The sequence below is a fragment of the Nicotiana sylvestris genome, chromosome 11 (genome assembly GCF_000393655.2).
Source record: "Nicotiana sylvestris chromosome 11, ASM39365v2, whole genome shotgun sequence".
NCBI classification, from domain to species: Eukaryota; Viridiplantae; Streptophyta; class Magnoliopsida; order Solanales; family Solanaceae; genus Nicotiana; species Nicotiana sylvestris.
Window position 1 is genome coordinate 4,152,141 of NC_091067.1, and position 26,675 is coordinate 4,178,815.

General features: G+C 37.7%; 3 protein-coding genes and 1 non-coding gene across 4 annotated transcripts; 3 read left to right on the forward strand and 1 right to left on the reverse strand.

Moving 5' to 3' along the window:
• Window positions 1–2,865: 2,865 nt before the first annotated feature.
• Window positions 2,866–8,948, reverse strand: LOC104222741 (protein ESMERALDA 1-like). The gene is made up of 4 exons (XM_070160848.1): window positions 8,941–8,948; window positions 4,257–4,344; window positions 4,066–4,154; window positions 2,866–3,097 (listed from the first exon to the last, which is right to left on the reverse strand). The coding sequence occupies exons 1-4, from the start codon at window positions 8,946–8,948 to the stop codon at window positions 2,896–2,898; spliced, it is 387 nt and encodes a 128-aa protein (XP_070016949.1). The 3' UTR covers window positions 2,866–2,895.
• Window positions 8,949–9,222: 274 nt separating this feature from the next.
• On the forward strand, window positions 9,223–9,675 carry LOC104222739 (uncharacterized). Its single transcript, XM_009774023.2, has one exon. The coding sequence runs from the start codon at window positions 9,223–9,225 to the stop codon at window positions 9,673–9,675; it is 453 nt and encodes a 150-aa protein (XP_009772325.1).
• A 727-nt stretch (window positions 9,676–10,402) lies between these two features.
• Window positions 10,403–26,175, forward strand: LOC104222738 (uncharacterized). Its single transcript, XM_009774021.2, has 9 exons — window positions 10,403–10,701; window positions 19,724–19,848; window positions 19,978–20,015; window positions 20,664–20,774; window positions 20,881–20,960; window positions 21,674–21,710; window positions 22,553–22,594; window positions 25,638–25,777; window positions 25,918–26,175. Exons 1-8 carry the CDS (start codon window positions 10,447–10,449, stop codon window positions 25,706–25,708), a joined length of 759 nt encoding a protein of 252 aa, XP_009772323.1. The 5' UTR covers window positions 10,403–10,446; the 3' UTR covers window positions 25,709–25,777; window positions 25,918–26,175.
• LOC138882450 (small nucleolar RNA R71) lies at window positions 16,807–16,913 on the forward strand. The gene has a single exon (XR_011404053.1). It is a non-coding gene; the product is annotated as a small nucleolar RNA R71 (small nucleolar RNA).
• Window positions 26,176–26,675: the final 500 nt, after the last annotated feature.

Sequence of the window (26,675 nt, forward strand, 5' to 3'; positions counted from 1 at the left end):
ATCAATGATTATTCGCCTCCTGACCCTTGGCCTGGTAATTAGGGAGATACCCTCCTCTTCTTCAGAACTTTCTTTTATAGCTTTCCTTTTTGGCAGCAAGGCTCGAGCCTTATCCAAATCAAGAGCAGCATTAGCAGACATGTGAATGGCCATAGCTACTTCAGCCGTCATTCCTCTAACTCCAAATCCTGATTAAAGGAAGGATATACATGATCAAAATTGAGGAAACAATGCTTAACATGTAAAAAAACACATAAAAAGGGGCATACCATGTGTTTTCACCTTCCAGTCATATAAGGAAGAAATCGATTTCCAAGTTCTTTGCTCCCTAGAAGCAATCTTCAAAAGTGAGTCTACCCAACCACGGAAGTTGGGAATAGGTTCCACATCTCCCATGGTTGCTACAAAAAATCAAGAAGAGACGAGGTTAAACAAATTTCTTTTGAACTTCTCAAAAGTAGGTACGGTAAGTAAAAGGAAACCTACGTTCAAAATTCCACTTCTCAGGGAAGGGAGTATTTGTTTTGCCAATCAAGTCCACTGTACGAACAGCAATGTAACGGATATATCATCCACGATCTTTGTCATCTTCAGGATTTACCAGAACTTTTTTGCTCCTTGCAGTTAAGGTAAAAACCCCATGGCGTATTAAGTTAGGGTGGTATAAATGAATGAGGTGAGAGAAGGTGAAATTGACATTGGCTTTGGAGGATAAGTATCTCAAACAAGCCACTATTCTCCACACTAGGGGACCGATTTGGGCCAAACAAATTGTAAAGAAACGGCAAAAATCAAGAATAACTGGGTCAATCGGAGGATTAAAACCTAAAGTGAAGGGGTAAGTATAAACAAAAGAATACCCACTTCTAAAGGAGGAAATTCTCTGATTTGGGGAAGGAATTGACATTCGAAGACTATCCTTCCAGTTACAATCTTTTCTTATGGTGGGGATTGTAAGCTCGGTTACTATTGTAGGGTAAGCATCGGCTTTTTCCAAATTTGCAATTTGCTTTTGAAGAGACGTTTTGTCACTTTCAAAAGACAAATCGATGGGAACTATCTCATCAACTAAGGGTTCTTGAGAAGAATCAAGAATTTCTCTACTTCTAGAAGAGGGGGCCATTGGGATAGAACTCCTTGAAGAAGAACCAGAGGAGCCGCCTCGAGTAGATTCTAACCATGTTCGAAGCCTACCTCCTCCGCCTCTTCTGTGTCTAACAGGGGCGTTGGGGAATTGGTGTAGAATCGGAACTTTTTACGGTTAGGGTTTGAAGATGACATTGTTAGGAAGTATAAGTCGAAAGAAAGTAGAAATAAAGAAGAAAATGTTTGCTGAAGATTTGTGAAGAAGACAAAGGAAGAAAAAGTTATGAATATAATGGGAACCGTCAAACTTAGAAGTGTAATGATGGAAAGCCTATAATAAAGGCAACTATCACTTCGTGAATAGTGAGAATGAAGAAATCTTGAAAAAGGGTGTAAATAGCATAATCAATCAGAAAATGACACATGGGCAGAACATTAAATGGAAAAGACTACTGAGGCGTTAATACTGTCATAAGCATTAATTGTGGCAAAAATTCCTTTTTTATGAAGATCCACTTCCCAATTATTTAATTGATAAATAAATAGAAAGTGGGGGGACTATCTGTATTGGGAAAAAACTGAGTTTATATTAAAGATGACGTGGCATGACACGTGGTTTGGTTAAATGGTCAAAGCGCAACAATTGACTAAGAGGCACGGATGGAGACAGCCACGGGAAGAGGAATTTAAATAGGCACGAGACGAAGTGCAGATACGAGTCTCGTACCAATTCAAGTCATTTACAGCCAACGGATTAGAAGGCATTAAAGACAAAGATCTGATGACAGAAAGGAGTCCAAATTCATTATTAAATACCTGATACGTTAGAAAATTGGTATTTAATAGGAATGATTGTATAACGGCTTATTTAATATCATTTATTACTCATAATTATATCATTAAAGCTGAGGCTTCATTCCTTTACCTAGAATTACCTATAAAAGGAAGAAGTATCATCATTTGTGAGGACACGGAATACTATTGGGAACTCATTGAAATACAAAACTATTTGTTGTTTTACCATCATTCTCAAAAATATTTTATTTTCGTCTCCTGATTATCAGTAACCCGAATTTCTTTTTAGCTTTGACCAAAGATTCAGATTTTTGGTTAAACAAATGCGGTGTGTGTCATTGTGGACATGCTAACCAAGTCACAACACTTCATTCCTGTGGTAGTTACCTATTCTTCAGAGCGGTTAGCTGAGATCTACATCCGCGAGATCGTTCGTCTTTACGGTGTACCTGTGTCTATCATATCTGATCGAGGTAAGTAGTTTACCTCGCACTTCTGAAGGGTAGTACAACGTGAGTTGGGCATGGAGGTTGAGTTGAGCACAACATTTCATCCTCAGATGGACGGATATTCCGAGCGCACTATTCAAATATTGGAGGATATGCTCCGCTCTTGTGTTGCTCCAGGTTTTACCCATGAAGGGTGTGATAAGGTTCGAAAAGAAGAGCAAGTTGAGCTCTAGGTATATCCCTGTCTCACAAACTAATTCAAACACACTATACAATTAGCACCTCCTTGAAGAGGACCCAGATACATTCATACACCTGACACAAAAAATTCACCTGCAAATTGCTCCAAAAAAAGTATATAAAAACAAGAATAACCCACTACTATTCTCGATTCTTAGGCACACACCAACACCCGTACCTTCACCAATCACCATTACAAACAATCTCCAGGACTCCATCGTATCATCACAAGGATAAATCTCGTATCAATAATTAGGCCTAACATCCTAAGTAAAGGCAGTTCAGCCTACGAGTCAAAGCGGTGACAAAAAAAATGTCCAGGAACTCACTTTTCTTCAAGCAGCTTTGGAAGAACTGTATCCCTGTAGTAACTGATGGAGGACCAAGCCTTGATCCTGAAGTTGTAAACATTGCTCATATTGTAATCAAATCGTTCCATAATATAATCAGGAATCTTGTCCACCACTCGCACATCATTGGCTAGGGATTTGACAAAAAATTCTTCATCATAGATATCTCCAAACTTGCTGCAGAAAAACAACTGTGGAGCATTTTTATGATTTGCAATTAAAGAAGGTGCAGAAGTAGATGGATGTTAAACTCAAGATTGATCAAGAGAATGGCCATGCTTAAAACAAACTAAAACCCACTATCTCAGAAATAGTTATACGACAATCCACCACCAGATTTTAGTTTGCTTCAACAATACCTCCAAAGGAAATGGCATAAACCTAAGGTATAGATTCCCAGACTAACAAATCTGTTCAAATTCTAGAGGTATTGAAATCTTTTTTGCGGCCATTTGTGATATATTCAACTAGAGGTACAACAAACAACAACAACCCAGTAAAATCCCACAAGTGGGGTTGGGGAGGGTAGTATGTACGCAGACGTTACCCCTACCCTAAAGGAGTAGAGAGGTTGTTTCCGGAAGACCTTTAGCTCAAGATAATAAGAAAAACACAAAAGAGAAAATATTAGTTTCACCACAGAGATCATAAGAAAAATAAGAACATAAATTGCAGAAGGAAAAATGCAAAACAAAAATGATGGCTAGTAAATAGGTAATACATTTCTATTAAAGGGAAGTCAGTTCTAATGAGCAGGTAAAGCATCTCAAGAGCTTCAACACCACCAAAAACAATATACCAGTGTGATTTCACGAGTGGGGCCTGGGAGAGTGAGGTGTACGCAGGCCTTATCCCTACCTTGTGTGAGATAGAGAGGTTGTTTCCGATAGACCCTCGGTTAAAGAAAAGCAATTTCAAAAATACATTTGAAAAATTCAAGGGTAAAAATAGTTTAAAAAAAAAAAGCAAAGATGGTAAAAGAAAACTAATAAAATTAGTAAAGCATCTCAAGAGCTTGTCAGCACAAAAAGCTAGCCAAGGTAATGAGCAACCGCCAAATTCCTGAGTTTTACAGTATATAAATGTTCGTCTAAGGAAATACTACATTACTCAAACAAACAAAGAAGATGAAAGAGCTGGCCAACCTTGGATCCCTCCAAATGCTATGAAAATGGAAGTGTGGAATGACCAGGGTCGCATTAAGATAACCGGCCACAGAAACAGCATTGCATATCTGGAAGCACAAAAGCAACAATACTGATATTAAACTACTACCATCACCCAAGCAAAACTTCAGCAATTCAAGAACAATTATCTTTGGAACTAAAGGACATACCGATGTCCTTTGCTGATTCAGACCACCATTTGCTTCAATATAAAGGTAACCATTTGATTCAGGCAAACCTGAAGATATTCGACGTAGTCTAGTGTTATCAAAGGCGAAAATCACAAAAAAGTTCTAAGGTCTATTGGAGCTTTAAGCACAATGCGCAAAAGAAAAACGTAAGCTTTAATGAAGAAAGGCGCAAATGGAGAAAAACGACAAATATGTATGTGTATTCCAAGACTAATATCTATAAGCATGACTACCAAATATATGGACAAAGAAATTAAAGAAAATTTATGATAAAGTGAAATATCAATTGTTTAGTGCCGCCTCTTCAAAATAACACTCATTGGCAAAGAAAAGTATGTCTTAGAGCCATGATGATAATACTAAAGCGTCCGCTAAGCAAGGCGAAACGCTCAACATGTTTTGAGCCTCGCTTCAAGGCTTAAGCGCGCTTTTGAAACCTCATCACAAGTATCCTTGACCTACCTTACAGGGTGCTCAGCACGAGTACTTGAAACCTTAGCATTGGTACTCACTATCTACTCGTGATCCGCAAGGATACTTTGGACCTTAGCACAAGTTCTTGGAAACTCAATACGGGTACTTGAAACCTCAGCTCGAGTACTCGGTACCTACCTGAGCTCAATACGGGTTCTTAAAACCTAAGCACGGGTACTTGAAACCTCAGCATAGGTACCTAGAACCTTCACGACCCAAAACACTACTCTTTATAAGACTTCAATCTATTAGAAATAGGCTGAATAGACTAATAAATATCTATACTTACTGATTTGACATCCTAGCCCCTCTACTTCACATAACTTCAAAATGATACTTGTACTTGTTCAATCGTTATGTTTTAAATGCCTCTGACTGTTGACTAAGATTATGAGGCAACTATTTATCTGGGTTGGCACAATTGCGTGATCCCTAAATAAGAGGCTGCATCGTATATTTTTATTTTATTTTATTTTGCTTTTTAAAGAGTTTTCATCCCCAAACTACATTATTGAACGATGGAAGCTTCAAGAGTTGGGGTAAAAATTAGGTTATTTTTTAATTTTCTTCAGTTCTGTTATTGCTGGGTATTAGTTACAAAATTCCTTTGCTACCATTAGTGGATCTGAGGTTGCTAAGGTATCGTTTCCGGCAACTAAAGCTTCCACCGGATAAACCTTTTTTTAATCGTTTAATGATATTGGGTTCGTATTTTAGTTTCAGAACCCGGTATATGTCCATTACTATATTTATGACTTGTCTGTCATCCTTATAAAAATGACTTTTCTGTTGAATTTGGTGAAAAAACGGAGTTAGTTTGACGTGATTCGGGCGTCAAGTTGTTAAGATAGAAGTTCATAAGTTTTCTTGAAAATTTCATTTTATTTGGTATCTGATTCGTAGTTCTAGGTGTTATTTTAGCGATTTGATTGCGCGAGCAAGTTTGCATGATATTTTTGGTCTTGTGTGCATGTTTGGTTTGGAGCCCCGAGGACTCAGGTGAGTTTCGGATAGGCTACAGAGTAAGTTTGGGCTTAAGAAAAATGCTGGTGTGCTTCAGTTCTGGTGCAAGTCTCTAACCTCGCAATTTGCGAGGTCACTGTTCGCAATTGTGAGGAACCCAAGTTCCTATCTTGGTTGCAATTACGAAGAAAATCTTCGTAATTGCGAAGATGGGTGGCTTAGCAAGAGATCACAATTGCGATCAAAAGGTCGTATTTGCGGGGGACCAGAGTTCGCATTTGCAAAGATTTCATCGCAAATGCAATGAAAGTAGAGGTGTGAAGGCTTCGCAATTGTGAGGTATTTTTCATATTTGCGGGGGTTTGCAATTGCGAACCCCATGTCGCAATTGCGAGATCTGCAACTAGTCAAAAGCTGAGTTAAACCGGATTTTGGTTCATTCTCTCAATTTTTCAAACCTAAAAACCCTAGAGGCAATTTTTCCAAGAACCTTTCTTCCCCAATTCATTGGTAAGTGATTCCAACCTATTTTCTTTCAATCTTCCATTACATGTCATAAGATTTTAACCTAAAATCTAGGATTTTCTTGGTGGAATTGTGTTTGGGTAGAATTAGGGATTTTTGTAAAATTAGATTTTAGACCTCAAATTGAGGTTAGATTTCAAAACAAATTACATAACCAGGCTCGGGGTGAATGGGTAATCGGGTTTTGATTCGAATTTCGGGTTTGGACCAAGCGGGCCCGGGAGTTGACTTTTGTTGACTTTTTCAATAATGACCTAAATTAAATCTTTTGTAATCGTGGGTAGTTCCTAAGGCTTATTTTGAATCGTTTGGTTGATAATTTGCTGGATTTGGTTGGTTCGGAGGCTTGTTTGAAAGGCAAAGCTGTGGTTGAGCTTTGAGTTGATTTTGGAGCGAGGTAAGTATCGTGGCTAATCTTGACTTGAGGGATTAAGACTTGTTTGCCTATTTGCTACCTGTTTAGATGTTGGGTACAACGTATATGTGAAGTGACGAGTACTTATGCGTTGTTGTTGGGTTAAAGCATGCGGGTGAGACTAGTTTTCTTGTAATTTATGGCTTTCTTTGATCATGATATCCATGCTTAGACTAGTTTAATTATTAAACTGATCGTTCTTTCCGTATTTATGGGTTGTCTATGATAACTGAGTATTGTTTATGAAGTTGAGGTTGATTTTGGGAACCATTAATGACGTGAAGTTTGTCCTTGTTTATTTTATCTCCCGATTGTTATATGTTCACTCTTATATGGTAAGGGAGAGAGTTAATGCATGCAAGGTGATGTCGTGCCATATTTGAGAGTTAATGCACGAAGGGTGATGTCGTGTCGTATCTATTGATTTATGATGAAAGTGAGAGTAAAAGCACGAAGGGTGATGTCGTGCCGTTATTACTGTTTTATAATGAGGTTGAGATTAAATTCACGAAGAGTGACGCCGTGCAGTTTTGTTTATTAAGTTTATTCGTGTTACTGGTTAAAGTCTTATTGACTCTTATTGTTATCATTCCCCGTTGGAGTTATCATAATTTGTACCCCTTTCGCATGTCTCCTCCCAATAGTACATGTTTAGCTTTTATTTGTTGTTATGTTGTACATATATTGATTTCTGCACAGATTTGATTAAATGGGTGTCATGTCATAGCCTCATCACTACCTCGTCGAGGTTAGACTCGACACTTACGGAGTACATTGGGTCGGTTATGCTCATACTATACTCTGCACTTCCTGTGCAGATTTTGGTACTAGTCCTAGCTGTCCGTGAGTTGTATCAGCTCGGATTTACTTTTGGAGACTCGAGGTAGATCTGATGGCGTCCGCAGACCTTGAAGTCCCCTTCCACCTTCCCCTTATTTACTGTTCTTATCATTCGAGACAATTGTACTTATTTCAAATTTTGTATGTAAAAACTCTAGAAGCTCGTGAACTTGTGACGCCAGATCTTGATTGTACTTAGATATTATTGGTTTTTATGTCATTACGCACTCAGTTTTAGTTTCACTTCGACTTAATTGATTTTACTTACTGAAATTGATTAAATTGGCTTAAAGATCCTCTAACGTTGACTTGCCTAGCAAGTGAAATGTTAGGCGTCATCACGGTCCCGAAGCTGGAAATTTCAGGTTGTGACACACACACCTCTACAAGTTTTCGTATTTATATTGTGGAGAATGCTACACATACTAGAGGACAGTTTGTCCATGAATTTATTTATTTTATTATTTTTTTTTTCAAAAATGTGTTTATCCATAAAATTTTGCAATTTTTTGAAACTTTTTTGAAAATGAGTTTTTCAAAAACTAAAAATTGGTTTTGACCACCTTTTCAAAATTTTCAATTTTTTTTCTACACTCACAAAACTGCAATATTTTTTCAAGTGAAATACATATCCAAATATGATGTGAAATTCCAGATACTATTTTCAACTTAACTTCAAAAAAAAATTATTTCAAAAAATTATAATTTTTATGTCCAAACGCCTACTTATTGATGATAGTAACGATTTGTCTAGTGAAAATGAAACAATTAATTGCGAAATTAGCCAGTAATAACGCTTAACCACATGCTCACTATCAAATGTTTTTAATTGAAGTCTCTCTTAAATTACCTATAGTTGACTAAGACGGAATCTTTACTAACATGCACTGACAATTCACTTAAACCTATTATAGTTGTAACATGTTATTTATTTTATTTTCAAGGTTACTAATTCATATATAAAAAGAATTTAAGTTATATGTACTGGTGTTACATAACAATTTTGCAATATTTGTTTAACTTAGTCGGCTACCTTAGGTTATTATCCTATTTTTTAAATTATCATATCAAATTTATTATGAAAAGTTATGTTGAAAACCCCATCTTAAAGGTCAAATTAATCGGATAGTATAAAGAATCTATATATTTGTTAATGCACGAAACTTGAACTCTTGCTCTACGTACTCACTAGTAGTTGGTTATAAGGCGATTATTTTTATAATTGTGGTGTCCGGGTCAATTTGTGTGCACCTCGATTAATTTCACGGGATAACTGTCACCTTCAACCAGTAATAAGTACCAAATAATTATGTCCTCCAAGGTTTAGACAGCTAGAAAGAAATCACCTAATATTAAAATAATTTAATATACAAAATTCTTTAAAATATCAGTATCTAAATGTTACACTTAAAAAGAAAAAATAACGCTCATATTCAATCTTCTTACATTTCCATGTCTCTTTTTTAATTTTCATTTCTTTTTTCCGCACTTGGAGGAGGGAATAAACTAATTAATAACATCATCAAATTTAAGAGAAAAGTATTCTTGACATTTAATTGTAAGTTAATTAATTCATCAATAAGCAAACGTTACTCAAAAAGATACATTGAAAGTGAAACAGATAAATAAATCTCATTAATTCACTTAGTATAAATCATGCTTATATAAACACCTTCATATTAAGATCAATAAGCATCAAATCAACAAGTACAAAACATATAAAAAAAAATGGCAAAACTCAATATTCTCTTCTCTTTTGTGGCCATTTTATTAATTTCTAGTGCAATTCCTGCCTTTTGCAAATCTAACCATCACGAAAAACATCCATCACCTCCACAAGAAGAAGATGAACATGATAAATACATCAATAGCTTACCAAAAAATTTCTTAAAATTCGTTGAAAATTGTACCAAGAAATTCCCACTTAAATGTGGCGAAAAAGTCATAAATGCTATAAATGAAAAAGGAAATGTTGACAAAAATTGTTGTCATGATCTTGTTAAAATGGGACTCAAGTGTCACAAAGCATTAATCAAGGTTTATATTGGTTTGCCTGAGGTTAAGGACAAGATTGATCCTAAGGTTGTAAAGCATAATGCTAACAAGGTTTTCAAGAAGTGTGTTGACCTTGATAAGAAGAAGCACCATCATTCTTCCCTTTCACCTCCAATTCTACCTTGAATTTTAAGCGGAGGCGAAGATCGGATTTAGAGTTACTGGTTCAGGATGAACGTGAACTATTATATATATTAATATTTTTAACTTTTTGTTTTGTTTTGCATATGTATAAGTTGAGCTTATTAAACTCGATCTAAGTAAGTTTTTTATTTTAAAGAAATAAGATTTTTTTGTTTATGAGTAATAAATCCGTAATGAGTTAAATAAGACTTGTATTGAAAATACTTGCAAAGTCGTGAATTATGCACATACTAAATTATGTGAAATTCTGATTATATCAGACAATTTTATTTTTGTTGATCATTCATCTTAAACTACGACAAGCTACATGCTATAGCGGAAGCGTCACGTATGTGATGAGTTCAATTAAACCCATCGTATTTAACAATATATAGTATTTGCATATAAAAAATTACTAAAATTTAATCCATTATTTCATAAGCGCAATAAATTCAGTGATAAAAACCTTAAAGTTGAATTCCTAAAATTTAAATTTTGAATTTGCCATGTTAAACCCACATGAATTAAGTTTGTAGAACCCAAAAATTTGATAATTCACCTATATAATTTTTATTTTGTCAAATCATGAAGTTATTTTTTTTTTCGGAAAACAGATATTATTCTAATATTTGTTTTACCCAAAAGAAAATAAAGAAAAGAAAAGAAAAGGAAGAAGCAAAAGAAAATAATTTTCTTTTGACACCACTCAAACAGCCAACAATCATTTTATTTTTAGACAAAGAGACAATAGAAAGAAAGAAGGAAAAAAAGAAAATGAGCAGAGTGCTGTGTAAATCCACCATTGCACTCATTCCTTCATTAGCTTCTTCTACTTCTCCTCATTTCAGATTCAAACACTTTCGAACTTCTTCTTCATCTTTTCCTAGGGTTTCTCGTATGGCTACCGAAGCTTCTTCTTCTTCGTCTTCGTCTTCGTCTTCGTCTTCGTCTTCGTCTTCGTCTTCGTCGGCTGCATCTCCTTCTCCTTCGTCCGCCATTGATTTTCTATCACTTTGTCACCGACTCAAGGTATTCGCACGCCGCTCTCCATTTTTTTATGATTTTTTTTAATGCATATGAAGTTGTGATATATGTAGGATCATAGAGTGTTGTTTACATAGAGTTGTACCCTGCGCATTATGTGTTGTACGAAGCTTGACTTGAAATTATCTATTTGCTTCATATTTGCATTTGCACTATTTCAGCTATTTTAGTATGCAATCGCAGCTACATATTTTAGTATATGCATTTGCATTTGCACAGTTATTTTAGAGTGTTGTTTACGTATCATTGTACTCTATGCTATACTTGTTGTACTGCGCTGAATGTAATCCATGTCTATTTGCTTTGAAATTGTATTGCGCTAATTGAGTTAGTTTAGTATGTAATGCAGAGGCATTGTACTTTATGTATCACTTATTGTACCGCACGGAATGAATGTGTTTTTATGAATTTTTAATGCATCTGAAGGTAGTATGATATATGAGGATCATAGTGTTGTTTACATAGAATTCTGTTCATCAGGCGTTGTACTACGTTTTACATGGAATTATGTATTTGCTTCATATTTTGCATTTGCAGTCTATTTCGATTATTTTAGTATGTAATCAGCGTTGTACTCTATGCAATATTAGTTGTACCGTGCTGAATGTAATCCATGTATATTTGCTTTGAAATTGTGTTGCAACTAATTTAGTTTGTTTAGTATGTAATGCATAGGCGTTGTACTCTATGTAACATGTTGCTCCCAAACGCACACGCAAGTATACGTGGTCGTATAAGTAATATAATGATAAGTTGAGTGTCGAACCCACAGAGACTTGTGTAAACTACTCACTAATTCGCTAAAATTGTTATTCAATCCAGCTAAAAACAAAGTCCAATAATATGATTATATGATACTACGATTCTAAATAATAACTAAATTATCAAGTAACGAGTTGATTGTTGTGTATTCAGTAGAGACAAATATTCCAGGGTTGTGATCGATTCACCATTCGTATTGTGTTCTAATTAACTCTCCCTTTCATATAATTCACTCATGGTTGCTAATTAATCGATAAATGCTCTCATAGCCTTCTCCCGAAGTACTACTCACCTATTCTCAATAGATTAATGCCTATATTCCTATGAAATCAATCTATTAAGAACGCATTAAGATCACGATATTTAATTAACCACGGTGACTAGGTATATTCCTATCCTAACCACAAATCCGCTCCCTCTAAGGGTTAAGATCATGCTCTCTTCAATTCTTCTCTAATCTAAACACGGCTTTCCCAAGCATAGCATAGATAGTAAATAGAACCTAACTGCTGGCCAGACAATTAAGCAATTAAACACAGAATTGAAGAAACAACCATATATTGGTGAATTATAATCAAGGTCAAGCTAACGTTAAACAACAATATTCATGGCTAAATCACAACCCCAGAACAATGGGTGTTTAGCCACTCATGATGTAATCAAACAATTGCATAAGTGTTGAATCAATTGGAAATACTAGAAAAAGATGAAGAAAACTGAGAATTCTTCGCTTCCTCACGATCCCGTGTGTATCTCTACTCCAAAGTGGCGTCTCCTTCCTCAAAAATAGGTTTAGTCTTGCTTTTATATCAGTTGGGTAGGTCTAGGGCCGCAATAAACTTGTCCCGGGCAAAATAGGACACATTTCACGTCACCAGCGCCCAGCCCGGCGCCAGGCGCCCTCCACGGCGCCCCATTATTTGTGCATACTGTTTTTGGCGCCACAGGTGGCGCCAGGCACTGCCTGTGGTGCCCAACTGGCCCTTTTTCCCGATTTCGTTCGTGTTGGCTCAAATCTCGCGCGTTTCGCCCTGTTCCGTTTAGAATTTGGAAAAACGTAAAACATGAAAGTTGTAGCCCTTTGAGTTAGGTTTCCAACCATATATTGTGGAGCCAAAATGGAGTTCTGAGAAAAAAGTTGTGTATTTTACTAGACAGTGCGCAATATGCCCTCTCGAGTCTTTGTTTATTCTTAACTATCAAAGTTGACCCCTGACACGATCCCGACTTAATTCCTTGGGCTTTTACTCAGACTTCAAAGCTCCACTTGAATTCATTCCGTAACATCTATATAGCTCGGAATCACTCCTACAAGGCATAAAACACATCGTTAGTGCAAAACATTAGCGATTAAAGCGCAAACTCAACTAAAGTGCAGTAAATTAGAGTGTAATAATCGACTAAAATACGTAATTATAGCCTATCATCAACACCCCACACTTAAACGTTGTTCGTCCTCAGCAATGGGACTATCTAATAAACCCCCCCCAACTATGTACAAGTATCAATTATAGAGGAGCACCTTAACTTTTAACCACACACTACCCTTGACTACGATCAATACCGGCACACAAGCATGAACACACAAAAATTCACATTCTTCCCGTTTAAGCAAGCCCAAGTATAATATTTCAATTCAATAATTTCCAATAACCTAATTGTCACCACCCAACCTCACAAGCCGACTTGCAACCACTAAGTACCCTCAATTTATGCACTTACCCAACAAGAAAGTTTACAACATTACCAATCATTCATGAGATCATGTGCCCTCACCAACAAACCGAGAGTGAATATAAATTGGTCCACACATTCAAATATGCTTTTGAACATAATTTAAGGACATCACACAATTGAACAAAATTCGCTCACTCTCACAAAGAATTCATATGCATCCCGTGGTCGTTCCATAAGCTTGCCCGTAGTGTATATCTCCACTAATTTAAGCTAGCCAAATCTAGGATCAATTAGGACTTTTAGGTTGTAATGTAGGCTAAGGGACGGATAGGATATATTTAGAAATAGTGACTCACCCTCCTAAGCACTTTAATACACTACATTTACACTTCAAGCACATATTCTTCTCAACCAAATCACTTGCCATATACAACATAGCCCTCTTTTCACTTAAACACTTCTCTATTTTGTCACTAGCACAAATCAATAAGGATTGAAGGTGTGTATTTTTCTACATTATTTGAACTATCATATTTTTTTTCTCTCTTTTCTTGCAATTTTTCTTTTCCTTTCTCTCTCTTTTTTTTCTTCACACTCCATATATTAAAGTTCATCGGCTAGTGACTTTTGATTTTAACTTTAGTGCATCAACGAGCCCTTCCATGTTTCCACTCGAAAACTACTCTCCAATATCTCACCTTACTTCTTTTAGCGACTAAGTGCCTTAGGAGGTAAAGGTTCAATCAATATCAAATTAAGAATAAAATAGGGGTATGGCTTGTATGTGGGTGCCAAAAGAAAGGTCTATAGGCTCAAAGGGGCTAGCAACGGAAAATTTTATTTTTACGTGACAAGCACATCTATGATCAAGCAAGAAAAATGCCTACGTCATCTCCTAGATTAGAACAACTCACCATTTCGCTTCAATTAACACACGGGACAAGTTCTAGACTACATAGGATAGCACAGAAAATCACGAATCCTCACACACACGTTGCACATGACTCAATCAAGACGGTTCTGTTCAACTCTCAAGTCAAGCAAGCACAAATAAATGAGAAATTTAAGCAACAATTGCACTATGCAGCATACAAGTCAGACAACTGAGAAACGGCGTCACAAAATAGGCTATTTACTTTACTTAGGCTTCACAAGTCAAACCAAATACACGGGAAAACAGAATGTATGTCATAGCCTAATGTGCCAGCATCAATCCATGTCAATGAGTATCTCAGAATGACTCAGTTTCTTCCTACACTACTCCTAAAAAGAAATTAAAGTGCCCGGTTCGAGCTACATCCTTGGAAAAGAACCGGTGCCCAAAGAAAAACCAAGGAATACTACCTAGCTATTCTAAGAAAATAAAATGACACATAAAAAAAAACTTTTTGGTGTTTTTAAATCGGACTTTAATCCCTCAAGAAAATTGTCCAAAAGATCCATCGTCGGGAACAGTCCGAGCTTTTTCAACTTTTTTTATTTTTTTATTTTTTGAACCTAGACTATGTCTACTACGAGTTATAAAAGAAAGACAATTATACTCCAGAAAGTAGTTTCCCACCCCACACTTATATTATGCATAGTCCTCGATGCATGATCATAGAGAAATATTAAAACAAGGGTGAGAAATACTCCCTGAGACCCTCTCAGGCCTAGCTTGGACATGATCCTCAATATTAAGGGTCGGGACGACCCCACACTTAAGCTCAAACATGCTCCTCAGCTTCAACTTTGGGTACTCAGACTTTCCCTACTCTGCAAAAATAAAATAAAAACACAAAACATAGTAAAAAGAAATAATCAATAGATAAAAGATACATAGGTTGGGTTGCCTCCCAACAAGCGCCTTATTTATAGTCGTGGCACGACTCTGCTACTCTGCTCAGGTTGGGCGCTTTCTCTTCTTCTTTCTCCCATGAATTCTAGCCTTTTTGCGCGCTCTCAGAAGGTCTACTCTTTCATCTCTGGCTCTTTTCTCAATCATCTTTACACGCTCAGCTGGAAACACGACCTCCTTTAACTCAGTTGTCCCATCTGGATCACTATAATTCACATAAAGACTCTGCTTTATCCCCTTCGATTCTACCGCAGTAATCATGCACAAGTCCTCATAATGCTTAGGAAGCTTAAGTGCTTTGTACACATTAAAAGTGACCTCCTCATCGTCAACTCTCATTTTTAACTTCCCTGCTCTCACATCAATAATTGCTCCACCAGTAGCTAAGAATGGTCGCCCCAAAATAATGGGCACTTCCTCATCTGCCTCGTAATCAAGAACAATAAAATCAGCAGGAAGAATAAACTTTCCCACTCGAACTAACACATCCTCAATAATTCCTTCGGGCATGACTAGTGACCTATCTGCTAGCTGTAAAGTGATTGTAGTAGGTCTAAGTGACCCCAGTCCGAGTTGCTTGAACAAAGAGGATGACATCAAATTTGTACTGGCCCCTAAATCACACAAGGCTCTACCAACTTCTTGTTTTCCAAGAGACAAAGGAATTGTGAAACTCCCAGGATCCTTCAACTTAGGAGGAAGTTTACTCTAAACTCTGGCACTGCACTCTTCAGTAAGTGCAACTGTTTCAAACTCTGCATGTCTTCGTTTGTTTGCCACAATATCTCTGAGATACCTTGCATACTTAGGCACTTCCTGCAAAATTTCCACCAAAGGCAGATTCACACTCACTTGGCTCAAAATATCTAGGAATTTCTTGTACTTGGCATCATCTTTTTTGCTTTTGCAGTCTTTGTGGAAACGGAGGCGGTGGCCTAGTCTCAATTACTGGCTCGGGTCCTTCATCATCTTTCGCATTCCCCTCAACTAGCTTGGGAGCTAATTCTCCTTCAGGATGATCTGTATTCTTCTTTTTCTTTGGAATTTCTTCTAGTGCTCTTCCATTTCTCAAGGTAACTGCATTGACTTGAGCTTTAGGATTGGGCTCAGTATCACTTGGAAGAGCTCCAGCTTGTCTAGTGTTTTGAGCACTAGCAAGCTGTCTCATTGGACGCTCCAAATTTCTCACTGTTGTGGCGAGGGCTTGCTGTTCAGCCATCACTTTTTTCAACATGTCTTCAAGGTGACTTGTAGGACTCGCTTGTTGTTCAACTTGAGGTGGTCTATATTGTTGTTGAGGTGCTTGAGGCCTGTATTGATTCTGAGTGCCCTGGTTTCCACCCCAAGAGAAGTGTGAGTGGTTCCTCCAGTTGAGATTGTAAGTGTCCTCATACTGATTTGTTTGGCCTCGATTTGCATTACCCACAAAGTATACAGACTCTGGATTTGCTGGGCATAGATTGCTCATGTGACCCTCTCCACATACTTCACAAAATATTTGAATTTGTTGCACTGGTTGGGCTTGTTGCTTGTTGATACTCAAGTTCATCTGGTTGACTTGATTGGTCAGTGTAGAAATCTGCGCTGATAATGCTGAGAAGACATCTAACTCAAGAACCCCTGCAGACTTTTGCACTGTGTGTTTGCCCATCTCTCCTTGCCAATCCGGATTGCTCTTGGAGAATTTGTTCAATAATGCATATATCTCGTCAAAGCTTTTCTCCAACACTTGACCCCCAGCTGCAGCATCTACCACGATCTTTGTTTCAGCATGTAGCCCTTCTATGAAAGTGTGAGCTAACACTTCATTCGTCTGAATGTGATGAGGACAGTCTCTGAGTAGCCCCTTGAACCTTTCCCAAGCTGAGTACAAAGATTCTCCCGCTTTTTGTTTGAAGGCCACTATCTCACTTCTGATCTTTGCAGTTTTGCCTGAAGGAAAGAACCTTGCCAGAAATTTTCTTGCGAAATCATTCCGTGATGTAATGGAATTAGTTGGTTCTGCCTTTAGCCATCGCTTAGCCTCGCCCAACAGAGAGAATGGAAAAAGTGTGAGCCTCACATAATCTGGAGTGACCCCGTTAGTGATATAAGTATCACTAATCTCCAAGAAGTTCAGAATATGCTACTGTGGATCCTCGTGTGGAAGACCCATAAATTGCCCGTTTGCATGAAGTAACTGGATCATGCTCTGTTTCAGCTCAAAGTGCCCAGTGATCCTGGGTTTCACTATACTGGAGGTGACATTAGCAATGCTGGGCATCGCCACCTCCTGAACAGCCATGGGTTGCTCCTCTGCTATGTCCACAGGAAATTGAACAAGTGCTTGAATATTATTCGTGTCCCTTGCTTCCCTCAACCTCCTGTGAAATGTTCTCTCAGGTTCAGGATCAAAGCCTTGAAGTCGGTCCTGGCTTCTGACCCTACGCATTCAGTCAAAGTTCCTGAGATCTGAGCAACAATCAAGTAACGTTAGACTAGACTAAATAAACAATTAAAGCAAAAACTAGCAAGTAGCTAATATTCAAGTCCCCGGCAACGGCGCCAAAAACTTGTTGCTCCCAAACGCACACGCAAGTATACGTGGTCGTACAAGTAATATAATGTAATGATAAGTTGAGTGTTGAACCCACAGAGACTTGTGTAAACTACTCACTAATTCGCTAAAATTGTTATTCAATCCAGCTAAAAACAAAGTCCAATAATATGATTATATGATACTACGATTCTAAATAATAACTAAATTATCAAGTAACGAGTTGATTGTTGTGTATTCAGTAGAGGCAAATATTCCAAGGTTGTGATCGATTCACCATTCGTATTGTGTTCTAATTAACTCTCCCTTTCATATAATTCACTCATGGTTGCTAATTAATCGATAAATGCTCTCATAGCCTTCTCCCGAAGTACTACTCACCTATTCTCAATAGATTAACGTCTATATTCCTATGAAATCAATCTATTAAGAACGCATTAAGATCACGATATTTAATTAACCACGGTGACTAGGTATATTCCTATCCTAACCACAAATCCGCTCCCTCTAAGGGTTAAGATCATGCTCTCTTCAATTCTTCTCTAATCTAAACACGGCTTTCCCAAGCATAGCATAGATAGTAAGTAGAACCTAACTGATGGCCAGACAATTAAGCAATTAAACACAGAATTGAAGAAACAACCATATATTGGTGAATTATAATCAAGGTCAAGCTAACGTTAAACAACAATATTCATGGCTAAATCACAACCCAAGAACAATGGGTGTTTAACCACTCATGATGTAATCAAACAATTGCATAAGTGTTAAATCAATTGGAAATACTAGAAAAAGATGAAGAAAACTGAGAATTCTTCGCTTCCTCACGATCCCGTGTGTATCTCTACTCCAAAGTGGCGTCTCCTTCCTCAAAAATAGGTTTAGTCTTGCTTTTATATCAGTTGGGCAGGTTTAGGGCCGAAATAAACTTGTCCCGGGCAAAATAGGACACATTTCACGTCACCAGCGCCCAGCCCGGCGCCAGGCGCCCTCCACGGCGCCCCATTATTTGTGCATACTGTTTTTGGCGCCACAGGTGGCGCTAGGCACGGCCTGTGGCACCCAACTGGCCCTTTTTCCCGGTTTCGTTCGTGTTGGCTCAAATCTCGCGCGTTTCGCCTTGTTCCGTTTAGAATTCGGAAAAACGTAAAACATGAAAGTTGTAGCCCTTTGAGTTAGGTTTCCAACCATATATTGTGGAGCCAAAATGGAGTTCTGAGAAAAAAGTTATGTGTATTTTACTAGACAGTGCGCAATATGCCCTCTCGAGTCTTCGTTTATTCTTAACTATCAAAGTTGACCCCTGACACGATCCCGACTTAATTCCTTGGGCTTTTACTCAGACTTCAAAGCTCCAAATCACTTGAATTCATTCCATAACATCTATATAGCTCGGAATCACTCCTACAAGGCATAAAACACATCGTTAGTGCAAAACATTAGCGATTAAAGCGCAAACTCAACTAAAGTGCAGTAAATTAGAGTGTAATAATCGACTAAAATACGTAATTATAGCCTATCATCATAACACTCGTTGTATCGCGTTGAATGAATGTGTTTAGGCTCTATGAACTGACGATGTAAAATATATTTAGACTATATGGTTACTTTAAAGGTAATTGCACGTAACTCTATTTAATAATAACATTGTGAAGGTGTAAACTATATTTACACGATCATGTCACCTTAGATGTAATTGCACGTAACTCTATTTAATAGCATTGATTGGTAACCTTGAATAAATGTTAAGTGCTATTATAACAGGTTAAATTATAAGGATGGTGTAGACAAAATTGTTTCACTATCAGTGTGTATAACTAATATCCTAAATTTAATCCTTGTCATGTCTATTAGGGTCTGAAAGATTGCATACCAGTAACTAATCCATTTTATGCTGTCTAGTTTATGCTTTGTTTATATTTTTTAGAATTATGTTAACGCGTAAAGTATACTTTTGCTTACAAGCCAATGTCATTTGTGGTGAAGCTCTTAAGTTATTAAACTGCTTAGTATTTTTTAAAGTAGTGTTATGTATTTCTCTTAAAATATATGACAGCCTTGTGCTATCAGCCTATACTAGCTCTTTTATGTTCATAACTTCATGTAACCATTCTTTTGACGCTGTTATCTTATCTCTTTCCATGTGATCTTTTGTGTATTCTGAGCTAAACTTTCCTGTTTGGAATCGTGATCAGACAACAAAGAGGGAAGGTTGGGTACGTAGAGGGGTTAATGCTCCAGAGTCTATAGCTGATCACATGTACCGTATGGGAGTGATGGCTCTTATTGCTGCTGACCTTCCTGGTGTTGATCGTGACAAGTAAGCAGTTTTAATAATAATCATTTGTTTTATCAGTACATGTACATTCCTGTATTTGTGTTTCCACCAAATGTGTGGATTGTTTTTGAGGATGATGCATGCTTCTTCTTCTTTTTCTTCCAAATTTAGGTGTGTAAAGATGGCAATTGTGCATGACATTGCAGAAGGTGAGGCTCTCATTTATGATTGTTCATTTCTATTTTCTTTTCTTTTATGGCTATTACATGAAATAGGCTGATAGCATCTTCCCATGAAAATTTCTTTTTCTTTTTGGAATTCTTCTCTTATTTAATTGTGACATGTGTCATTAATTATTTCGTGCTATTACGAGCTTTATGATACAAGATTTAATTAAGAGTCGAAGATAGGGTATAAGAAATGGAGGATTACTTATAGACGCATAAGCTTGTCAAATCTTATACTCTGGAACTGGAAGAATATTTCAAGTTTGCCTTTTGGTATTACTTCCTTGGATAATGACATTGACTATTGATCTACAAGCTTTATTAAATGGAAAGAACAGAAAGAAACCATTAGAACATGAACATCGAATTTTGTCTGTATTCGCATCATCAATCGTTTTCACTTAAAATATTTTTCTCGGTGTAAAGCTGTGAAAATGAGGTTAAACTTTCAGAAGACATTGTTCACTTTCATCCAATGATCTTCCTACTAACCAATGTCTTGTATAGACTTGGCAACACAATCGTCTATCTCTTGGGTCTTCTAATCCTATGGGCCTTTGATTTGGAAAATTTGGTAGCTTCTTATTTAACATTCTTTGTCAAATATTTTCTTGTGTTTCTACTGAACAGCAATTGTTGGAGATATTACTCCTGCTGATGGAATTTCAAAAGATGAAAAGAGCAGACGAGAGCGAGCAGCACTAGAAGACATGTGTAAACTTTTAGGTGGAGGACCCCGAGGTATTGCTTCTCTTCTCCATTGAGTTTTTTGCCAACTAGCTCGTGCATCTAAAGATTGAGCTTTCATCTATTCTCTTGTTTATTATTTACCGTTGGGCAATTGCAGCCAAGGAGATCAGTGACTTGTGGATGGAATATGAAGAAAATTCTTCTTTAGAAGCCAAAGTTGTAAAGGACTTTGATAAGGTATTGTATGTTACCCAAGTTTGAATATGTCCCATCTATATGGGTGTTTATGCTGACGTGTTCAGTTTAATTTACATAGGGATAAACATTTAAGTTTACTCATCATTGTATCTTATCTTCCTCTCTTAACGCCTTGTTCGTCACTGCATCTTGTTTTCCAATATGCACAGAAAATGTTCAGGGCAAACTCAATTAGCATCCAAACGTGATTTGGTAGACATATAAGTTAACTCATTGTTGTATCTTGTCTTCTTTTTTAACGCCATGTCTGTCACTACATCTTGTTTGCCAATATGCATAAAAGATGTTCAGGACAAACTCAATTAGCATTCAGGCTTTTTTTTGATTGGTACTCTGTTAGTCTGTTAGCATTGAGACTTGATTGTTTAGTAAGAGTCTTGTTCATGATAAAGAGTTGCTATGCATGGTTGACTGTTTATTGTTTAAACACCTAGAACTCTTCACATTTTTCCTTTCTCAAGTAGCACGCTTCTCCTCTTTAAAAAACTTTATAGTGCCAGACTTTTCTCTAGTATTTCAGCCTCCAAGAAGCTTAAAGCTAGTTTTGGAACACCCATTCTCTTACCTTATTTAAAAAAGAAGAAGAGGATATTCATTCTGTTGCCATGAGGTGATGCTATCTATGGAGAGTGATCACTTTTGTCAGCTTAATGCACTGCTCTCTGCTAGACTGATATGTTGTTTCCTTTCAGGTGGAGATGATACTTCAGGCATTGGAATATGAAAATGGTAACTTCCTGTTTCTCTTTTTTCCCCCTTGGATTTCGGATGTACCCGTGATATATAGTACTCCTTCTGTTTTATTTTATATGAAACTCTTTTTTGGTCTCTCCGAAAGAGAATGACACCTTCATATATTTTGTAACTCTTTTACTTTAAACTCAAAATTTTCCATTTTACCCTAAGTAACATGCTCGTATTGCCATAGAAATGTCATGGAATATATAAGACCGCGAATTTTAGGGTACTTTTGGTATGTGCTAGAAGTCTTCCTTTCTTTCTTAACCTCTGTGTTCAGCCAAACACCACTATACAAAATTAAATGGAGGGAGTAGTATATATGTCCCCCCCCCCCCCCCACACACACACACACAAAAGAAAAGAAAAAAACAAAAGGTCCCATATTATACAGGTTTTGAGGAAAAATCAATCAATATCGACAGTCACATTTCTCAAAATTCTCCTAGTTTGTGTGTATTTTTGTATTTTCTGAACTTAGTTTTCATACTGCATCCTTCAGCATGAGAAATATACACATCATGGTGATATCCTTGGCATTTAGTGATTGTGCTGTTACATTGTAAAAGCTATCTTGAGAATTAAATCAAAACACACAGATCCTAACATTCGAATAATGTCAATTTATTTTCTAGTTTATATGTACCTGATGCAATTTATACTCTTTAAGATGTGCATTACTAATCTTTCAAAAACAAATTTCAAGGTGTTCACATTGTAATAAATACAGACTGATGTGTGGCTGCATAAGCTGTTTGTCTCTTGACATATGGACTAGTCCCTCTGCCATGAGAAGTTGCCTTCAAACTAATGCTACTTTTTCTGTCATGCAGAGCAGGGGAAGGATTTGGAGGAATTTTTCCAGTCAACTGCAGGTGCCATGTTTAACATTTTTATTATTTAACCGCAGTTCAAGTCTGAGTTTTAAATTCTAGTCATTCTATTTTTTGGGCTGCCTTGCGTGTACTTTAGACCTAGACCCTTTCCCATCATTACCTACTATTGTCTTTCCGTTGTAACCTGATCATGCATCCTGTCTTAGATTGCCAAGTCAGTGGTTAACTATTGAGCTTACAACAACAACAACGACCCAGTAAAATCCCACAAAGTGGGGTCTGGGGAGGGTAGTGTGTACGCAGACCTTACCCCAGTAGAGAGGCTGTTTCCGATGGGGCAGAGAGGTTGTTTCCGATAGACCCTCGGCTTAGGAAGACGGAAATAAAACAAGAAGAGACAATTCATCAGTAACGTCTGTAGAAACCGTAAAAATAGTAACAAAAGCATAAAAACCAAAAAATAGATGACATGCAATAATAGTAACCAGTAATTAAGGCCCGTGGCTATGAAAAACAGAAAGGATAGTGTGGACTCAACATTAACCACAAGTCGTCTAAGATCAACCCTATCCAACCCCGCCTCACCCCCGGTATGAAGTAGGAAAAGATCGACTACCCCCAGCCTACAACCCTAATGCTTGACCTCCAGACCTTCCTATCATGGGCCATGTCCTCGGAAATCTGCGGTCGTGCCATGTCCAGCCCGATCACCTCTCCCCAGTCCCCAGTACTTCTTAGGCTGCACTCTACCTCTTCTCGTACCCACCACAGCCAACCGCTCACACCTCCTCACCGGAGCATCAAGGCTTCTCTTCCACACGTGCCCGAACCATCCGAGCCTCACTTCCCGCATCTTGTCATCCACAGGGGCCACACCCACCTTCTCCCTAATATCTTCATTGTTAATCTTATCTATCCTAGTGTGCCCGCACATTCACCTCAACATCCTCATTTCTGCTACCTTTATCTTCTGGATATGAGAGTTCTTAACCGGCCAACACTCTACCTCATACAACATGGCCGGTCTAACCACAACTTTATAAAACTTACCTTCGAGTATCGGTGACACTTTCTTGTCCCACAAGACTCCAGATGCTAGCCTCCATTTCATCTAGCCCGCCCCTATATGGTGAGTGACGTCCTCATCGATCTCTCTGTCCCCCTGAATAACCGTACCTGGAGTGACGTCATCCCTCTATTGGGAATGACCTGTGATCCAAACCTCACATCCTTCTGCCTACTTCGCTCGACTCAGCGCTAAACTTGCACTCCAGGTACTCTATCTTAGACCTGCTCAACTTGAAACCCTTAGACTCGAGGGCTTGTCTTCAAACTTCCAACCTCTCGCTAACACCGTGTCGCGTCTCATCAATTAGAACTATGTCATCAGCAAATAACATACACCATGGCACATCCCCTTGAATATGGTGTGTCAGTACATCCATCACCAAGGCAAATAAGAACGGGCTAAGCGCAGAGCTTTGATGTAACCCCATAACAACCGGGAAATGCTCCGAGTCGCCTCCCACAATCCTAACCTTAGTCTTAGTCCATCATACATGTCTTTGATCGCTCTGATGTAAGCTACCGGCTCACTCTTTGCCTCAAGACATCTCCAGAGCACCTCCCTAGGGACCTTGTCATACTCTTTCTCCAAGTCAATAAACACCATGTGCAGATCCTTCTTCTTATCCCTGTACTGTTCTACCAACCTCCTAATAAGGTGGATGGATAGCTTCCGTAGTTGAGCGACCTGGCATGAACCCAAACTGGTTGTCTGATATAGACACCGTCTTCCTCACCCTCACCTCCACCACCCTCTTCCAAACTTTCATGGTGTGGCTTAGTAACTTGATACCCCTATAATTGTTACAACACTGGATATCACCTTTGTTCTTGTACAACGGTACCACTATACTCCACCTCCACTCATCCGGCATCATTTTCGTCCTAAAAATTACATTGAACAGCCCAGTCAGACATTCCAAGCCTGCTCTACCCACACACTTCCAAAACTCAACCGGAATTTTGTCTGGCCCGGGCGCTCTACCCCTACTCATCTTACGCAAAGCCCGTACGACCTCTACCTTAATGTGCCTGCAATACCTAAAGTCTCGGAGACTCTCCGAATGCCCCAAATCCCCTAGCACTATATCTCGGTCCCCCTCCTCATTTAGAAGGCCATGAAAGTACGTCTGCCATCTCTGCTTAATCTGGGACTCCCCCATCAATACTCTACCGTCCTCGTGTTTCATGCACCTTACTTGATCCAGGTCCCTCGCCTTCCTCTCCCTCGCCTTAGCCAGTCGAAACAACTTCCTATCCTCGCCTTTTCCCCCTAATTCCTCGTATAGACGACCAAACGCTGCATTCTAGAGCTTGGAATTCAGAATACCATTCAATTGTCTGAACTCTGGACATTTACATCTGAATTTGTTAGATGATTAGTGAATGACATAATATTGCCATTTTATTGGAACATTCAAGTTGTTCGAAGTTGGTATTGAAGTTTTGTGGATAGTCCCCCCTCCTTCCCCTCCTGATCATGAGTATCTTGTAACTAGATTTGAATTCTGTTCTTTGGAGAATTTAAGTTCGTAGAGTTTGCATATGCAGTAGAGTTGTCTGCAGTCTGCACCGGTGGATTTAGGTTCTCTTGGAAAGGATTGTCTGATAACCAAAAGATTGAGGAGACCTATGTAGCATAGATTCTCTTGGAAAGGATTGTCTGATAACCAAAAGACAAAGGGCATGAAAGATATACTCATTATATTCTCTTGTTTTCAGTCTGATGAATTGAGTCACTTGTGCTATGCTAGGGTTTAATCAGGTTACCTTTTGACTGTAACCACATTTAACTTGAGTAGTTACAAGAGAGAAATTTAAATCCAGAAGTTTGGTAGTCGAAAGTCATCGTAATGATGATGTTACTAGTTTAATAAAGTGGAGAATTTCCTTGCTTTGAGACTTGAAGCTGTTATATTCTTCTTATTCTTCTTTTGTATGGATCGATTTTGATAATAGCCCGTGCTTACCTTTGGTAAAAAGATGCAATCTTTGACAACGCATAACATGTCTGCAGGAAAGTTCCAAACGGACGTGGGCAAAGCTTGGGCTGCAGAGGTAGCATCAAGAAGAAAGAAATCCAACTGACAGGTTGGGGTAGTCAACTGGATTACAATTTGCACCAGCTCTATTGCTGATGACCCAAATTCTAACTAGGTAGGTGGAATGATCAGTGCTTAGTTCTTGTCTAAACATCTATTTGATATATCAGTCCAAATTGTTCTTTTCCAACTACAGGATCACTGAATCACTAGGCAGAAACTGACATTGAAATGGTTCTCTTCAATTTGCAACAGGAACACTGAGCCCCATGGTGTATAGGACTGGACATCATCTTACATGCTATAAGAAGAGTTTGCTTATTTGTCCTTTTGCTTAAAAAGGTTCTGAGATAGGGAAATGCTATACTTGGTGATATTTGTTCAATTTTGTTATTTTGAGTTCCTCTTTTTCGATTTCCAGTAAATATGCTAGATGCTAAAACTGAAACATGGAAGATGATTTGATCGTGGACAAGACTTTTTGAATAATTTACAATGAATTTCATCCTAGAAGTAATAACTTTAACAGGATACGCGATGAAAATATAATAATGCTAGGAAAGCTTCAAAATTTTATGCCATATTGTGACAACAATCTATATATCTATATATAATTGTGGGAATGAGAAAGTTGATGTGGTATGTCTCAAATGCTAGGAATCATATTTATCTTTTTCCTCTTTTTTTTTTTCTTTTTTTTTTTAGGTTTTCTCCTATTTTAATAGTTAAAAACTAAAAGTCATACCCCTTCATTGAAAATCTTAATTACTTATGCCTTTGTACGGTTACGAAATGAAAAGGCAGGCTCCTTCACTAATAATTAAAAAATTTAAGTATTAATTACAGTTACATGGTAAAAGAAAGATCATGTTTAGAAAAAAATTAATTGCAGTTTCATATTACTAATAATTAAGAAATAGAAATGTGCACTGTTTCAAAATTTTATACCCAAATCTTTTGACTTTTCAACTACCACATTTAAAGATAAAAATTCATCCTTTACAATTTAATTC

What these genes read in the sequence shown, in the direction of transcription:
- LOC104222741 (XM_070160848.1), bottom strand. An exon ending in TGAATCAGCAAAGGACATCG is followed by an intron (nt 4,155 to 4,256) that starts GTATGTCCTTTA and finishes TTGTGCTTCCAG; the next exon opens with ATATGCAATGCTGTTTCTGT. An exon ending in AGCATTTGGAGGGATCCAAG is followed by an intron (nt 3,098 to 4,065) that starts GTTGGCCAGCTC and finishes GTTTTTCTGCAG; the next exon opens with CAAGTTTGGAGATATCTATG.
- LOC104222739 (XM_009774023.2), top strand. Translation starts at nt 9,223, where the DNA reads ATGGCAAAACTCAATATTCTCTTCTCTTTTGTGGCCATTTTATTAATT.
- LOC104222738 (XM_009774021.2), top strand. Translation starts at nt 10,447, where the DNA reads ATGAGCAGAGTGCTGTGTAAATCCACCATTGCACTCATTCCTTCATTA. An exon ending in GGCATTGGAATATGAAAATG is followed by an intron (nt 21,711 to 22,552) that starts GTAACTTCCTGT and finishes TCTGTCATGCAG; the next exon opens with AGCAGGGGAAGGATTTGGAG. An exon ending in ATTTTTCCAGTCAACTGCAG is followed by an intron (nt 22,595 to 25,637) that starts GTGCCATGTTTA and finishes ACATGTCTGCAG; the next exon opens with GAAAGTTCCAAACGGACGTG.